Source organism: Leptodactylus fuscus, chromosome 10, assembly GCF_031893055.1.
Source record: "Leptodactylus fuscus isolate aLepFus1 chromosome 10, aLepFus1.hap2, whole genome shotgun sequence".
NCBI classification, from domain to species: domain Eukaryota; kingdom Metazoa; phylum Chordata; class Amphibia; order Anura; family Leptodactylidae; genus Leptodactylus; species Leptodactylus fuscus.
In genome coordinates, this window is record NC_134274.1 from 59,179,891 (window position 1) to 59,198,404 (window position 18,514).

Genomic DNA, 18,514 nt, shown 5'->3' on the forward strand with positions numbered 1-18,514 from the left:
TCTTATATTTAGGACAGCAATTTAATATAAGACACTGTCTTATTTTCAGGGAAACATGGTATAGCATTCCTGGCTTCTAGAACAGGGCATGACATATCTGGACCTGGACTAGAGCCACATGACACAATTTGGAGAAGAATTTGAGGCAGTCTTCCACCTAAATATCCTCTCCAAAAACTGGCCACAGGGAACCCACAGCAAAAGTTCAAAGACACGGCAAGATCAAGCAAATTCTGTGATATGTGAGGGTATGTTCAGAATATATCAGAACATACAACTGTGAAGGTTATAATCATGTCATGTATGAAAAACATTGTTATCCTTAAAAGCTGAATGCTAGATATAGTTGCTTATGCCTAAAACTGGTATAATGTTATATGATAAGATGGCGCCTGCATCCAGGATGGTGCAAGAAAAACAAATGCTTGGTTTGCTGCCAGAAGACAGCTCCCGAAGGTTACCACGCAGGAGCGGGAGTAGCTGGATATATATGGCACTGCTTAAACTTTTTCTGTTTGACTGAGATCTACCATGCCAATCAGGAATGAATATGAAAATTTATGTTGTTGTTACATCACTTCCTTTCTTTGCTACTATTTAACCCCACGTTGTTTTAATAAAAGTGCGTCAGCATACATTCCTCAACTGAGAGAGGAACTAATACCAACATATAGAGTGGTGTGATTTATTCACCACCTGCCACTCAGCCTAAATAATTAGGACGGCAACAGTTACCCGAGATTATTGGTCAATTACCCATAAACACGGCTTTGACCTTATCATAGCGCCTGCTCTCTGGTGATCTGTGGTAGTCTTGGCTAATGGACCATGGTTAAATATTCTGAAACTGGCTGAAGTATTTTGCCATTATGGATTTGTCTGGTTCCGTTACCTCTTCACTGCGTCAAGCTGGTCTTGTGTGTAACTCTTGCTCGATTCTCCACCAACCTCCCCATTTGCAGATGGGCTTGGCTCAGCTGCTTTTTTCCGGTGCCGGGGATGTGGAGGCTCTGTACCATTAGACTGGCTGTTTTTTGAGAGGGATTCCATGAGCTCTGCAAGAGACATAAATCATGGAAAAAGTCAAGCAAAATAAGGCACTTCTTAGAGATAGGGTCATATAAAACATTGCATGACCTATCCAGACTACCAGTCTACACTGGCATTTATTTTTGCTGGTTGTATTAGCCTATTAACAACTACTGGGAGGTGAGTAACAAGGGGGGAGAACATATGGAGCCCAATGAAGCATGCCATAACTTTGTACCTTTCAGATTCATATAGAATCCAACAAGAAAAAAAAAACCCTCCTTGTAAAATAAGAGACTTAAGGAGGCGCCATACAGAATACACTCGGAATACAGCTATCAGTATGACATGTATGAAGGAGTCTAGCTCTTCCTCAGCAGATGATATCAGGAGACCATCCTTATCTTAGTGTAGATGACTACTGCCAAAGGTTTACTCACCTCTCCCCATAAACACAGCTGACAACTAATGAAGACTCTAGGGTGCTGGCTCCTTAAAGTGTATGGGGCAGAGATACAACAGCAAACAGTAAATAGGCTTCTCAGTGGGGTTGAGGAGTGTAGGATCTTCACGGATATTGATGTTTATAATGTATATGCCTAGGTTGGTGGAGAAATAGCAGGTTGGTGACTGCCACTATAGATCTGTAAGATTACTGCCAAACCGCTCAGAGCAGCAGTTTAGCAGTTAATGCTGCAGACATGTCTAGAAATGAACTATATCAGGTTTTGTTTTTTTTTTTAGTTTTCAGGGTTTAGAGTCCCTTTAACCTGGCTAAAATCTGACCTAGATAATAAGGCTCTAGTAATTCTGTATATGTGTTTTATTACACAGAAGTTTATTATTATTTATTATGCTTACTTCTATAGCGCCATCATATTCCGCAGCGCTTCACAGACATTGACAGTCACTGTCCCAGATAGGGCTCACAATCTACAGTCCCTATCTCTATCCTATCATCCTATATCTTTGGCGTGTGGGAGGAAACCGGAGTACCTGGAGGAAACCCAGGCAAACACGGGGAGAACATACAAACTCCTAGCAGATGTCATCCTTGGCAGGATTCGAACCCAGGACTCCAGCGCTGCAAGGTTGCAGTGCCAACCACTGAGCCACTGTGCTGCCCAGGATGTATCACCTTAAAAGGAAGAATCTGAAAGTCAACAAATGGAATCGGCAACAAAACCGCCAAATACAGCAAAATGCAGAATTAGAAATCCAAGGGACAGTCGTTGTTGTAACCTGGATTACATATTAACATGCATGTTCAGCATGACCAAAGGTACGTATCTAGGTAGAGGAAGGTGTGGGTGAGTGCTCAGTCCTTTTTGAAACCGATGAGGCTTATTTAAAAAAAAAAAAAAAAAAATTAACCCTACTTGTTCTCTTCTATCCATCCACAGTAAAAATAGATTTAACAAAAAAACAAAAACAAAACAAACAAACTCATGGGCCTACACGAGGCAGTAGTCACCAAACTGCCATTTCCCCACCAACCTGGGCATATCTCTCTATCTTATAAAAATGAATTCTTGTCTGTCTGTCTGTCTGTCTGTCTGTTCTCTAATGCGAACCAAACGACTGGACCGATCTTCACTAAATTTGGTACAGAGATACTTCAGATATCCGGGAAGGTTTAAGACGAGACTCCAACTCGCTCGGACGTACCGTTGCTGAGATACAGCATTCCAAACACAGTGCCCCCCCCTTAGCCAATACAAACCTGCAAGACCTTCACTCATATTCCAACTGCAATACACACAGTCACTCCACATGCACAATACAACACTGATATCCAAACTGAGATACACGCATCAGAGGATTAGATACACAGATCAGCACACAGTATCACACGCCACAGGATTAGATACACGGGTCTGCACACAGTCCCACACACCAGAGGATTAAATACGCACTTCTGCACACAGTTCCACACACTGAAGGATTTGATATGTGCGTCTGCACACGGTTCCACATGCCAAAGGATTAGATACAGGCGTCTACACACAGTTCCACACTCCAGAGGATTAGATATGCGCGTCTGCACACAGTTCCACACTCCAGAGGATTAGATATGCGCGTCTGCACACAGTTCCACACTCCAGAGGATTAGATATGCGCGTCTGCACACAGTTCCACACTCCAGAGGATTAGATACGCGCGTCTGCACACATTTGTACGCGCCATAGGATTAGATACACGCGTCTGCACACAGTACCACATGCCGTAGGATTAGAAACACACGTCTACACACAGTTCCACACTCCAGAGGATTAGATACGTGTGTCTGCACACAGTTGTACACGCCATAGGATTAGATACACGCGTCTGCACACAGTACCACATGCAGTAGGATTAGATACGCACATCTACACATAGTTCCACACGCCGAAGGATTAGATATGCGCCTATTCACACAATACCACACAGGGGAGGATTAGATACATGTGTGTGCACACACTACCACACTTTGGAGGATTAGATACAAGCCTCTGCTCACAGTACCTCAAGCCAGAGAATTAGATACGCATCTCAGCACACAGTATCACATGGGGGAGGATTAGATACGCGTGTCTGCACACAGTACCACACAGGGGAGGATTAGATACGCGCGTCTACACACAGAACCACATGCCATAGGATTAGATACGCGCGTCTGCACACAGTACCACATGCCGGGGGATTGGATACGCGTGTCTACACACAGTTCTACACGCCGTAGGATTAGATACGCGCCTTTTCACAGAATACCACACAGGGGAGGATTAGATACATGCATCTGCACACAGTACCACATGCCGTAGGATTAGATACACGCGTCTACACACAGTACCACATGCCGTAGAATTAGATACACGGGTCTGCACACAGTCCCACACACCAGAGGATTAAATACGCACTTCTGCACACAGTTCCACACACTGAAGGATTTGATACGTGCGTCTGCACATGGTTCCACATGCCAAAGGATTAGATACAGGCATCTACACATAGTTCCACACTCCAGAGGATTAGATACGCGCGTCTGCACACAGTTGTACACGCCATAGGATTAGATACACGCGTCTGCACACAGTACCACATGCAGTAGGATTAGATACGTGCGTCTACACATAGTTCCACACGCCGAAGGATTAGATACGCGCCTTTTCACACAATACCACACAGGGGAGGATTAGATACGTGTGTGCACACAGTACCACACTTTAGAGGATTAGATACATGCCTCTTCACACAGTACCACAAGCCAGAGAATTAGATACGCGTCTCCGCACACAGTATCACACGGGGGAGGATTAGATACACATGTCTACATACAGTTCCACACTCCAGAGGATTAGATACGCGCGTCTGCACACATTTGTACACGCCATAGGATTAGATACACGCGTCTGCACACAGTACCACATGCAGTAGGATTAGATACGTGCGTCTACACATAGTTCCACATGCCGAAGGATTAGATACGCGTCTGCACACATTTGTATACGCCATAGGATTAGATACACACGTCTGCACAGAGTACCACATGCCGTAGGATTAGATACACGTGTCTACATACAGTTCCACACTCCAGAGGATTAGATACGCGCGTCTGCACACAGTTGTACACGCCATAGGATTAGATACATGCGTCTGCACACAGTACCACATGCAGTAGGATTAGATACGCGCGTCTACACATAGTTCCACACGCCGAAGGATTAGATACGCGCCTCTTCACACAATACCACACAGGGGAGGATTAGATACGTGTGTGTGCACACAGTACCACACTTTAGAGGATTAGATACATGCCTCTACACACAGTACCACAAGCCAGAGAATTAGATACGCGTCTCCGCACACAGTATCATACGGGGGGAGGATTAGATACGCATGTCTGCACACAGTACCACACGGGGGAGGATTAGATACATGCCTCTGCACACAGTACCTCACGCCAGGGATTAGATACACCTGTCTGCACACAGTACCACACGCCAGAGGATTAGATACATGCGTCTGCACATAGTACCACATGCCGTAAGATTAGATATGCACGTCTGCACACAGTTTCATTTACCGGAGGATTAGATACGTGCCTCTTCACACAATGCCACACGGGGGAGGATTAGATATGTGCATCTGCAAACAGTACCACACCAACAAGTATTAGATACTTGAGTCTAAACACAGTACTACACGGGGAAGGATTAGATACAGCTTTACTCCAGGTATCCATAACAACTGATCACAGGTTTTTCACTGATATCCAAAATGAGATACACATAATCACATGACGCTTATGGACATACACACAAACCACATACAAAATACATCAGTGCAAAATTGGACAATTCTTATGGGGCCACTACACAAAAATAACATGTAATATACCCGTGCGAAGCCGGGTCCTCCCTCTAGTACATTATAAATATCAATGTCATTTTTGTGAAGATCCTACACTCAGCAACCCCACTAATAGCTCTTAGAACAGGCAGCCGCTTTCATTGACAGAGGGGCAGCCACGTACGAGGAATCCACCATTTCTTATGTTGCGGTGTTATTTTTAGATTGCAGCCTATAATTTTACTGGGAGTCATGAGTCTTAACCCACATGTAGCTTACAGATGATCCGACTGCTGCTTCTAAGGAAACACAAGTAGCCTGCGTACAGTTTAGTCGTGCAGAACTGTTGTCACGGTCTATAGATCCACTTTTTGTGACGTAGATATAAGCTGAGGATGTTGCTGAGGTGGCGCTGAGCACCGGGATATTTCACCACTGCAGAAAGTTCTGATGATTTTTTTTTCCCTACTGTCACCAATTAACAGGACAAGCAGAAAACTGCAGACTAGATACTTGGCCGCTGCAGCCTGCACCAAGCAATTATCTCGCCTTGGAAGGAATAGATAGAAGAGAATTTCTGTAGGTCCAGATAAGCAGCTCATTGCCGCCCCCACAACCTGGCTGCAGTTCACACACTAACAAGATCCTTCAGACTCAGATCTGTAATTACAAAGTGTAAGGTATCTATCTACTTCTTATCATGGTAGAAAACATATGGAGGAAGGCGGCAATATAAAGTGAGTATCTTAATGCCCTGGCCTATGTACAGATGTAGCAGAGTTATCCAAAACTTCTTGGTTAAATTGCTGCATCACATGGATATTTCTGCAAAGACGACAACAAAACAAGCAATGAAAAGTCATTAGAAAAAAAAACAAAATTGTTGTCTTCTTTGATAAGATATCATGCTGCAGCAAATTGCAAAAAGTGTGGGTTATGCTAGGTTCACTCCTGCGTTCAGGTTTCCGTTTGGGGCTCCCCGAACACAGGAGAGAAAAGTACTTTTCTCTCCGCATGATTTGTGCCGACGCTGTGCGAGAAACACACGGACCCATTATGGTCTATGGGGTGTCCGTGTGGTTTCTTTAAAAAAATGCTTTTTAATGTGTTTGGTATTCCGTTCAGGTGTTCCCCCAGCGGACTCCCCGAACAGAATCCTGAACACAGATGTGATCCAGGCCATAGATGAAGTGCACATATCCTGCTTTACTGTGCAACTAGACAATGCAGGAAGGAAGTGTGTGCCTCCTATATGGCTGCAGGTGGTGTCAAAAAAGAAAAGAAAAATAGGTGCAACAGTAAAAAAAAAAAACTGAATACAAAGTGGATCAGATCTTCACTTCACCCTGTCATAGATGCTTTCTGATTTCAGGAGATTTTATATAATATATATATATATATATATATATATATATATATATATATATATATATCCCAGTGTAACAGGGTCACCCAGCATGAGTGCCAAAATCTGATGAGGTAGCAGAATTGGTATATTAATACGTAATGGAGTGTAAAAGTCCCAATACACCTTGGGAACATTTATTTAAGTGTACCTCTGTGAAACTGGAAGAAGGTCTGGCGGGTCACTTATCACTCCTCGGTGAATATAAGACAATGTCTTCATACCAAGAACAACATCTTTAGAATAAATAGAATCCCCATTTATGCCAACTCTTCAATTCCTTCCTAGACGGTGCTCCCATTCCTCCATCCATGCTCCATTCCCACATTACCCTAGTCCCTAAGCATGACAAGGATCACCAGGAGTGCTCTAATTTTCGCCCTATTGTGCCGTTGAATACTGATCTCAAGCTTTTTACTAAGATTTTGGCTAAAAGGCTCAACGCTTGGCTCCCGTCTTTGATCCACCACGACCAAGTGGGTTTTGTCCCTTGCCGTCAAGAGGGAGACATGACTAGAAGGACTGTGGACTTAATAGACGCAACCGCTCGGCTACCCCTGCACTACTCTTGAGCCTTGATGCAGAGAAGGCCTTTGACCGACTCGATTGGTCATTTATGACGGCTACCCTCAGGCGATTTGGACTGTCTGTGGCCTTTCTCACGGCTATTGGGGCTTTATATTCCTCTACCTCGGGTGTAGTTAAACTTCCTAACTCGGTCTCTTCCCCATTCCCAATCCGTAATGGGACGCGTCAGGGCTGCCCCCTGTCCCTGCTTATATTTGCGCTTTGCATAGAACCCTTGGCTTTCCGGATCCGATCCAATCCTGATATTACAGGAGTTAAGATAAGAGATAGAGATTTTAAGATCAGCCTCTTTGCCGATGATGTCTTGTTGACCCTCACACCTCCCTCCCTAGCCTCCTTCATGAGTTAAACGCTTATGGTGCTCTCTCCGGGTACAAGGTTAACCCCACTAAAACTGCGCCCCCTCCCCCTCAATATCCCTGATATGGCCCTTCAGCTCCTGAAGTCCAATTATGACTTCCAGTGGCGTACTAAATCTCTTTGCTACCTGGGGGTTCACCTGTCCCTTTTCTTACACTACCCTTTATTCAGTGATCTACGTGCTCTCCTGGACAAGTGGCGCCCTCTTAATATTTCTCTCATCGACCGTATTAATGCTATAAAGATGACCCTCCTTCCGAAACTTCTTTATTTTTTTTTTTAAAACCCTCCCGGTAGCTGTCTTGCACTCTGAATTGCGTGCTCTTCAGAAAGCGATTTTCCAGTTTCCATTTTGGGCTGCTTCGAAAGTCTACACAAAATGGGTTGAAATTGAAAAACTCTGGCTAGCACCGATTCACCCCAATTAGTTTCTGTGGTCCCACTCCCCTCCCTCCTCTCCAGTTCCCCTCCTAGGCCCCATTCGCTTTACGCGTGCTATCTGGCTTTAGTGCTCCAAGGTTTTCCCTTTAGCCTCCCTTTCTATACAACCCACTCCTCTCTGGTGGACTTACAGCTTCTATGATACGCTCTTGGAGCACACTGGGTCTTTTCCACATAGCCGATTTGGTCAATCTGCTGACTTTGGAGCTCAGGCCCTTTGACTACTTTACTTCTAACCTGCACTTGCCAACCACAGAGTGGTTTCATTATCAGCAGATTGTACATTTTGTCTTCTCCCAGTTTGGCTCTCTCAAGGTCTCCATGCCTACTATTTTTGAGACAGTATGTCGGGCAGTCACCTCTACAGTGGGCCTCATAATCGACAATCTATAGGTTTCTCTCATTTCCAGAGGTGCGATCCCGTGTATCTCATCGATATATGGTTAAATGGGCTGAAGCCCTGGGTAGGCAGATCTCACCCAGCCAGTGGCAGGTTATTTGGTCTCGCGCAGCTAAATCATCATCTTGTATTTCCTTTCGTGAGACTCAGTACAAACTGCTCATGCATTGGTACTATACCCCTGCCCTGCTTCATTCCCTTAAACCCAGTATCTTTCCTCTGTGTTAGCGCTGTGAAAGCGATATTGGTTCCTTATACCATGTCTTCTGGGACTGCTCTGGCATTCGCCCCTTCTGGCTTGAGGTCCAATCTCTCTCTGATGCTCTTTTTATTCAAGGTGTTCCACTTGATCCTTTTACCTACTTGCTCAACCTCCCCCTCCCCATTTAGGCAAGCTGACCTCTAAATTGTTTTTGTATCTTTGCACAGCAGCTAAGACACTCCATTAGAAGAGGACCTCTCATTCCATAGTTGCGGACCTTGTTGCTAGGGTAAAGGATGTTTGTGGCATGGAATATTTGACAGCCTCCCTCCACCACACCTTAGATGCCTTCCAGGCAGTATGGTCACCTTAGGACTCTTATTGCACTCTTAGTGATCTGTGACTCCGTCCTCCGTTCCCTTCCCTCTCCCCACTATCTGTTTTATTTTGCTATTGATTTGTTTGTCGTTTGATGTTATATATGTTTACCTGTCTGTACCAATTTTTCTGAAAAATGTCATAAAAACTACAGTTTAAAATAAATAAAATCCTTGATTGATCTGGTGTTAGGAACTAAGAAGTTATTGGACTTGGATAACGTTGGATTTACAGACAAAACTAGAAGACAACAGAAGTCTGCTGTGGTGGATACAGGAGCATAAACATGGCTGCCCACGGGGACTCAATTACAGGACTGCGAGGATCTTTAACCCCTTCCCGACATCCGCCGTAATAGTACGGCGCTGCCAGGAAGGACTTCCCACAAACCGCCATGCCATGCGGGTGTCAGCCGTAATATATGGCTGACACTGCCCTATAACACCTGCAGTCGGAACCGGGTCTGATCACGGGTGTTAACCCCTGAGATGCCGGTGGTCAAACATGACCACCCGCATCTCAGGGGTTTCGGGATGTTTTGTGCCCGATCGGCACCCCCCGCGGCGGTTCGGGGGTGCCGGTGTTGCTAATGGGCAGCCCGGGGTCTGATCAGTGACCCCGGGTCTGCCCCATGCCGTCCCCTCCACCTGGTTGATCCTGCCAAAATGGAAGCTGTCAGCTCGTGCGTCTGCACGGGACTGATAGCTTCCTGTACACTGCAATACACGTGTATTGCAGCGTACATGTAGTTAAGCAGTGATCAGCAGATCACTGCTTCAATCCCCCATGGGGACAGAAAAAAAAGTTATAAAAAAGTAAAGATAAAAAAGTTTAAATAAGTTTAAAATAAATAAAAAATAAAGCCCCAAAAATCCCTTTTTCCCATATAAAATGTTTTAATATGTAAAATAAAGAAAAATAGAAAAAAAATTGCATATTTGGTATCACCGCGTCCGTAATAACCTGAACAATAAAATTTAAATATTATTGAACCCGAACGGCAAACAACAAAAAAAACGTAGAAAACTGCACAAAATAATGCACAAAATAATTAAGGTGGTGACCTTTCTCTTACAAAATGTTCAGTAAAAAGTAATCAAATGATCAGATGGAAACCAAAATGGTACCAATAAAAAGCAGAGGTCATCCCGCAAAAAATAAGTCCTCAACCAGCTCTGTCAACCGAAAAATAAAAATGTTATGCCTTTCAGAAGATGGCGATGAAAAAATAATTTTATAATTGATTATTATAATTGATTTATTTTATTCTACACAAATAGCAACGCATTAAAAAATAATATAAATGAGATATCGCCATAATCGTACTGACCCGCAGAATAAAGATAACATGTTACTTATGCTGTACGCTGCGCGGGGAAAAAAAAAAAAAAAAATGCTAAAAAGCAATGTCAGAATTGATGTTTCCTTTTACATCCCACCCAGAAAGAGTTAATAAAATGTAGTCAATAAGTTACAGGCCCCAAAATGGTGCCAATGAAAAGTACATCTAATACCGCAAACACCAAGTGCTCATATTGCCACATTGCCAGAAAATAAAAATCTAGCTTGTACAATGTTAAGACAAAATCCCCAAAAGTCGCCAAATCATTAGGACATAAGTGGCTGCGATTAGAAGGAAATGTATAAGCTGTGTGAGCGTTTTCAGGGGACACCCCATATTTAGAGCTTATGAGAGAGAATACACCAGCGCTGATCCCCCAGAATGCCCCTCTTCCCCGTCCGTGTCATAGGAGCTAGTGGGAAAATAGAATAGGATTTGGTGTGCCCAATTTACTCCGCACAGCTTACATATTCACTTCGGGGTTACTAATGCTCACTACATCACTTGATAAATTCTTTGAGGGGTGCAGTTTTCAAAATGGGGTCACTTTCTAGAGGTTTCCACTGTTTTGACTCCTCAAGGGCTTTGAAAATGCGACATGGTTCCTGAAACGAATCACAGCCAGATCTGCCCTCTAAAAGCGCCTTGGCGTCCACTTACTAATACCCCAGGTTACAAATAAGATCACTTGTGTCAGCCATAGCCATTCCACTATGTAACAAGTCCAGCCTATAATACTCAATTGTTGATCCAGTGGAAAGCAAAAACCCCAAGGGGTGCATAGGCTCAGAGGCTACAGTCCCACCCGGGCCAAATCAGTCTTAGGAGCCAGAAAACCTGTTTAATGATACGTCAAAGACTTATTAGGGAAGATCCACTATAAAGAAATATTTCAGGGACTTATATTGTGTTATTCTGGGTTAAGCAGGGCTAACAGGTGGATAGGATGAATCAAAAAGCACCAAAAAGAGTGCCCTTGTGCCACGTACCCCACACAGTGCCCAGTATTATCCCTGGAGGGCCCTACATTGGCACACATTAGTGATGCTGATCTAGCACTATGACTAAACTTCTCGGTGAGGACACTGACTTGGAATGGAGAAAGCTATAATACATCTGTCTGGATAAGGAACCTTCTTTATTCTATGGGGATTTTGCTAGTAATATACGCGTTATATTAAAACTACCGTAAGTTGCTTGTGTCAGCAAACAGTTAATGTATTACTTCACAATGAAGAAATACATGAAATTTCCCAGAAGGAACACCCGACAGATCAGAAAATCCCCAAGGAGATGTTCTGAAAGCAGCAGGCTCAGACAAATGATAATGTCAGGCTTCATGTACGGCATTTCCATCATTTACAGAGCCACAAAGTCCGTCATATACACCCATGAACTGGGTAAGCCCTGAATGACAAGGAAACCAATTATATATATAAACTATGGCCAAGGCTGGGAGAGTCATTCATATTTCAGGGAATACTTTTTGGTGGTGACACCTATTTTCTTTATTCCTTGTCAGTTTTCCTTCTATATGCTAACACTACTACAGGGGGTTTAGGGTTAGTCTAGTTACAAAATGTCTGCAATACTAGACAAGGACCCGCACAGAAGAGTAGGATTGTTGGATTCTGATATGAGCTTTTAGGAGAAAAGCACAAGTCAAAAGTGGCGCAACCAGGTAGTCTGATCTCTCTTTACACTGTCTGCAGAATGGACCATGACCGGCGCCTAGAACTGAGAGAGATTTTATGTAAGACTGGTTTTGTGACCAACATTCAGGGCTCAAACAAGTCAGATTTATAACACCCTCTTATACGGTCATTGATCCTGAGAATGACAGAAATGGCGGTCACTTCTCCTGCTCCCAGCATGGCAGTAACATGTCCATTTATCGGATACTCATAGCAAGTCTCTGACCAGTCTCCCAACATTACATGGTCTTTGTAGTGTATTCAGGCTGATCCAAGACCCAAGAACCAGCAGTATTGAAATGCACGGTAATGTAGCAGACTGGCTAATCCAAAACCCATCATTACATATGGACTGTGTCGCACAAGGATTCAGGGAAACCCTCTATTTGAAAGCTCTGAATACAATGACCAGTTTACCCAATGGCAGGCTCTGAAATAGGATCGCATTGGAAGAAAGTGAATCCTGAACCTGGCTAACAGATTTACCAAATGCACCCCAATAACCCCTCACTAGTAACAGAGGGGAAAAAAAGCATCTAATAGCTGCCCTGTGGTGACTCAAGACAAGTCTCTGCCGCTCCTACAAGGTAAGAGGTGTTATAGGCAAGTAGCACGTGGGAAAACCAGTTATATTACACTGTTGTCAGACATGACACCACCACGTTCCTGTAGGTACTACCAGCAGAATCCAGCAGGACAGGCTATGTCAGAAGTGACGGAGCACAGGCGGGCACACACATCAGCTGGAGCTTTACTATCCTATATTCCACGTTACATACACAGCCATTACAAAGAGACCGTGTGAGAAAACCCATGTACACAGCGCCAAACCGGGACAGGCTGCATGTGGGTCACATAACCAGCCATTCCACAGCTTAGTGGCTCTTATTCAGCTGCTTATAATCCCGCACTGGACAAGTGTGCCTATTAGTTATTGGGGGCACCGGCTGGCGAGAGCGGGGCCAAAAGGCTACACGACCCGGATACGCAAATCATTTTATTAACTCCTAAGGGTCATTAATAATTTAATTTTTATCTACATTGGGGTTAATGTACTGCATAACCCCTTCAGGACCAAGGATCTTATGGGCTTTATATTTAACCATCATTTAACTGATCAGCTTTATGGATAAAAAATATGAAAATCTATTCTCCAGGATGTAATTAGGAGAACAGTGCCTCTGTATGCTGCCCTATAGGGGCAGCCCCCTTAACATCATGCATGACTCAGTTAATAAGCCTACTGACATGATGCGGGGTTTATTGCCAAATTAGTATTTCTATCCTAAAAGGGACAGATTCCCAGCTATGGACAGCGCTGTTTCGGTCTATTGGACCTCCTCAGCATAGCGCAGGGATACTGATTTGGCAGAGTGAGAGACTATAGACCAGGGTCAGGGGATAATCATACACATTAGTGGAGCAGGAGTGACTTGTAAGTCTCCGTACGCCTATGTAGGCACACACTCTCCCTAATGTGTATTATCCCCTGACCCAACTTTATGGAAACAAGCAGATGCTAAAAACGGATGACCTCACATTTACATTGGGTCAATGTTAATGCAGGTCAGTTTCTGTAGGACATAACACAGTTTTGTTTCCCACAAAAAAAAAATGAACAAAATTTTTTTGGTTTATTATTTTCATCCTCAGACTGCATTCTGTGATACATTCACATCTATGGAGCGTCCGGATCCATTCTGTTCCACTAACAGGTTATTGTAGAGAAGGCTCTAATCCGCAGTGTTATCAGAACTGTATGGATCAGGAAATCCCATAGATGTGAATGTATCACCCGACCGCGTTACATGATAAACTCTGTCAGCGTGGATGCACACTCAGTCATGTGCTCGGACCCTTAAACTGACGTTTAACTCATGATGTGAACGGATCCCTAGGTATGGATTAAAAATGTATTCTCTTTTCCTTTCATGTCCTGGGGCATGTGTTTGTTTTTTTATACAGTGCAGAAAACCCCCTTGTCAGTACTCATCCATAGCCCTGTAATGTCAGGGGGGTGTTTCTTACCTGTGAGGGAGCCCCCCCCCCTTCAGTATTAGTCCATGGATGAGTACAGTTAGGAGGGGCGTTCCTCATAGCCCAGCTAGACTGCCAGGAACGCCCTTCTGACCGTGGGCAGAGATCGGTAATGACACCGATATCTCTTGCCCCGCCGCACATAATGGGAGGGCCCACAATGCACTAAATTCAGTGCACTGTTGGCTTTCTAGCGATATAAAACCGCATGTGCAGGACATGAAAGGTCCTTTTTAAGACCATTAGCAAAGTTGCCTAGTTTTTATTTCAGATACACTGATGCCCCCCCAAAATAAATTAAACATAAAATCTCCTTTCAAGAGCTCGGCTCAGGCATACAACATTGGGCGTGAACAGATGCCACTGTGTTCTGGGCAGGACAGCTACCAAGGCAAGGCTTCTATTCTAATGTACTGGATTCATGCTTGATACTCCAGGACGGTAAAATAAATCCCTAATAACTTTCCTGCCTAGTCTGTGCTGCCCTCTCTCCATGTCAGTCCTTAGAAAACCTGTGGCATCTTTCGCAAATTAATTTTTATCCTTTGCAGTAAAAAGGGGTGAACCTTGGTGCAAACCAGAGACGTCCCCAACAAAAGAGACAAGACCCGACTTCCACTAAAAATGGACCATGTTTCTTACTAGAATTCTTTGCTGTGACAACCATACTGCTCCTACTGTATACAGAAATAGGTTTTCTATTTCTATGGCTCCTGATTCTATACAGAGCAGCATTGGCATTTCTTGGTCACGTCACCTACTGTACATTGTCTGCGCCTGGGCAACTTTTCTGACAATAACACATTTGTTGATTTGGGGACATTTTTCACAGTTGTGACCATTTTTACCAGGTACACAAATCGACCATAGACTATACCCAGGGGACAGGTAACCAAAGTGCTGACAAGTTTGCTGCTGGTGCCTACTGCTATCTAAGATCTATTTCTGGCTCCGCTATATATAGCTCAGTGACACCTATACTGGTGAAGCATCTCCCATTCTCAGACAGTTCCCAGTAGGGGATGCAGAATCATGAAAGGTGACTTGTGCGATATCTAGCACTTTGATATATGGTGAAAACACTGGCCTGCTTTCAGTGGACATATGGTAAGTAAGAGAGGCCGATGGAGTGACCTACATGGAATAATAAAATCTATGGCAGCTATGAGCAAATCTGATGAACATCATTGCCTTGAATCCTACGTAATAAATGTGGTATAACCTGTATTTCCATATATACTTCTAGTATCACAAGTTTTACCACCAGTATATATTGCACCTCATTGCTAGCAACCAAAGCGTTTTTTTCCCAAAAGATTAAACGAAAATTCTTCTGATTCACATTTTTGAGGAGTATTTTTAGCCAAGGAGGGGTAATATAGATAAGAATGCACAGGCAGACATAATGGTAATAGGTTATTTATGCAGGAAATCCATTACTAGAACTTTTCCATGCAGAAATCGGAGATTTAGGCAATTCTCCATTTATCACAGACCGTACTCTAAATAAGAGACTTAAATATATCCTCGATAATAATAGGGAAGATGATGGGGGACCTCACTATTTAGGGGGTTTCCAGACTGTCAGCCTTGGTGAAATTCAATTTTGCTGCAGTTTTTTTTTTTTTTTAAACATTTTAGATGTGAAACATATTTAAGGGACGGCAGCGACAAAGTGCCCTGCAGAGTTCTCCCCACAAACGTATCTGTACCTGCAGGCAGCAGAGCAGACAGCGGAGAGAACGTGAGGAGGTATCTGATCTCACGTAACCTCAGACACAGCACTTCTACGGCTTCTTCCATACCTGGCTGCCACTCATGCCTGGGTATAACAACCACTAACCTGCCCTGTACAGGGGATCCTGTTCTCAAGGAACATTAGCTTAGTTCATTCAGTGATCCATTGATCCTCTCTCTCGACCAAACCAAGCAACCTCTTGTATGAAGGCAGGGGAGGTCTTGGAGGAATAGCTGACAGGCCAAACAGCATTTAGCAGACAATTGTAGGGTGTAAGGGCAACTATGGGCAGTAAATACCACTTCAATGATCAGCCAGCCTGCCCTAAAGTGCAGAAATACATGTTCAATATAAAATGAGTAGAGCAAAGGAGTGCGCTAGAGACCTTTGGGACCGCTCAAGTACAAGAGAAGTGAATGAGACAGCAGACTATTCCAACCATGTTTTCTCTAGCAATGGCTCAGAGGCAATGGTCTGCGAGCCCTCTACACCATATGGCTCATGCACACAGCTGAAGAGTGGATCAGTATTGGGCAAGGCCATAATAGGACTGTCATATAGGTGCATAAACCTCAGATACACAGACACGCATAGGCATTTTTTGATTAACGGGGTACATATCTGACACTCACAAAAAAAAAAAAGAAAAAAGATCTGTCCCATCATACTGTGTATGTCCAATAGATGCATTACCTCTAAGGGAGAATATATATGTGTCTGTCACAGCCTGTATGGCCCTGTACTCTGCTATACATACATATCAGATGATGAAAGGAGTCAAGTTTGACCGATACTCATCTAACGTTTATGTCCAGCTGAATGTAACAGGGATAGGAGACAATGGCCAGAGCCTAAAATGCTGATACCAAACAGAGTCAACAATGGTGCATGATGTAACAACAAGAAACTTTCCCATACAAACAGAAGGAAACAACGTAATAGTTTAATATGGAGATAAAGATAAATAAGGGAACACAATAATGCGGCGCTCACACTTGTGTCGCTGTCCAACCTTTGTGTTTCCGCCTAAATCCCCGGAAAAACTGGATAGGGAGAGCTTGCCATCAGTCAGTTTAAAAACCCATTCATTTCAAACCGCTGGTGTCCGTAGGTAGCCTGTCCGCAGTGAAATCGTTTTTTTTTGTTTTTTGTTTGCACAGTCACAAAGTTCTGCATGTCCGTGCAAAAAAACAAAACAAAAATGGTTTCACGGCAGAGAGGCTGCATACGGACACCAGCAGGTGGCTTTAAGAATGCATTGAAATGAATGGGTGTTTAAACGGGCCGCCGGCAAGCTGTCCCTATCCAGTTTTTCCGGGGATTTAAGCAGAAACACAAAGGGCGGACGCCATCTTGTGTGACTCCTCCATAGACATTTTGTATCTTAATCCTCTCAGTCATTTTTGAATGAGCCCACTTTTATTCATATGCTAATTGGCCAACAACAAGCAGCGGAAGTCTCATTGAGCACTGTCTGCTGTGTGTGAGAGCAGGGAGGCTACTGCTGCTACTGAGAATAACTCATCAGCCTCTCTGTTCTCACACACACAGCAGACAGTGCTCGCTGAGACTTCTGATGCTAAAGGCTATGTATGTATAGGATTAGTTAAAAATGGGTTTTCCCAATGATAGAGCCCCTTTAAGCCATGAAAGGCCAACAGGGGCCATAGATAATAATAAAGTGATTTTTGGCCCATGTGCCCATTGCAGATAGGCCAGTGAATACCATGCATCAGACTGTGTATAAGGGAATAACAAATGCTCACTGATCAGAAGATTTTACATGTGCACTGACCTAGTCCTTGTAACAGCAGCACAGAGGAGCATCTGAGGTTTATAGTGTAGGCACTTACATAGAAGGCTATGTACAGACTCTCCATGGACTGAGAAGCAATTTCATTACAAGGTATTGTAGTTCCTAGATGGGAAAAAATAGATGGATCCACAGTAGAGATGAGCGAGTACTATTCGATACAGCCGTTTCGAATATGCACGTACCCATAGAAATGAAAGGAAGCGGCCGGCCGCTTAACCCCCGCTTGCCGGCTGCGTCCATTCATTCCTATGGGTGCGTGCTATTCGAAACGGGCGTTTCGAATAGTACTCGCTCATCTCTAATCCACAGTAAATTCTTACTGACAGACACAAGAGAGAAAGGAATGGGATTGAATGGTGTGGATGCAATTTCTGAACGTAACATTCACTGTTTTTGCAATTTGCAGAAGACTAGGCCATGGCGATTTCCTAGTAATTTCATACTGGAGGTTAACCCACTGCAAACTCTCTGGCCACCCGCTGGGCTAGTATACCATAATTTGCATCAACACTAAAAGGGGCTCCTATCTCTAGACTGGCTAAATAAATTTGGATAAACAAAGCACCAAAACGCTCAGGATGACAGCGCCTATCAGATGACGTATATGATGTTGGGCTTTTCAGATCTGATGAAAGGTCTCCTTTAAGGCTGAGGCCCCACACTGTGGAAAAGCTGCTTTTTTGTTGTAAATTTTGCTGCAGTTTTCTGAGCAAAAGTCAAAAGCGGCATGAAAAGGAATGGGAAATATAAAT

At 43.8% G+C, this 18,514-nt stretch overlaps 1 protein-coding gene across 1 annotated transcript in view; it reads right to left on the reverse strand.

The window, feature by feature from the left end:
• The window catches only part of DNAJB12 (DnaJ heat shock protein family (Hsp40) member B12), a 46,635-nt gene that overhangs the window by 23,659 nt on the left and 4,462 nt on the right, over positions 1 to 18,514 (reverse strand). The window contains exon 2 of the mRNA XM_075258242.1: positions 893 to 1,055. Coding sequence (XP_075114343.1) covers positions 893 to 1,055 — 163 coding nt within the window. The remainder of the gene's footprint in view (positions 1 to 892; positions 1,056 to 18,514) is intronic.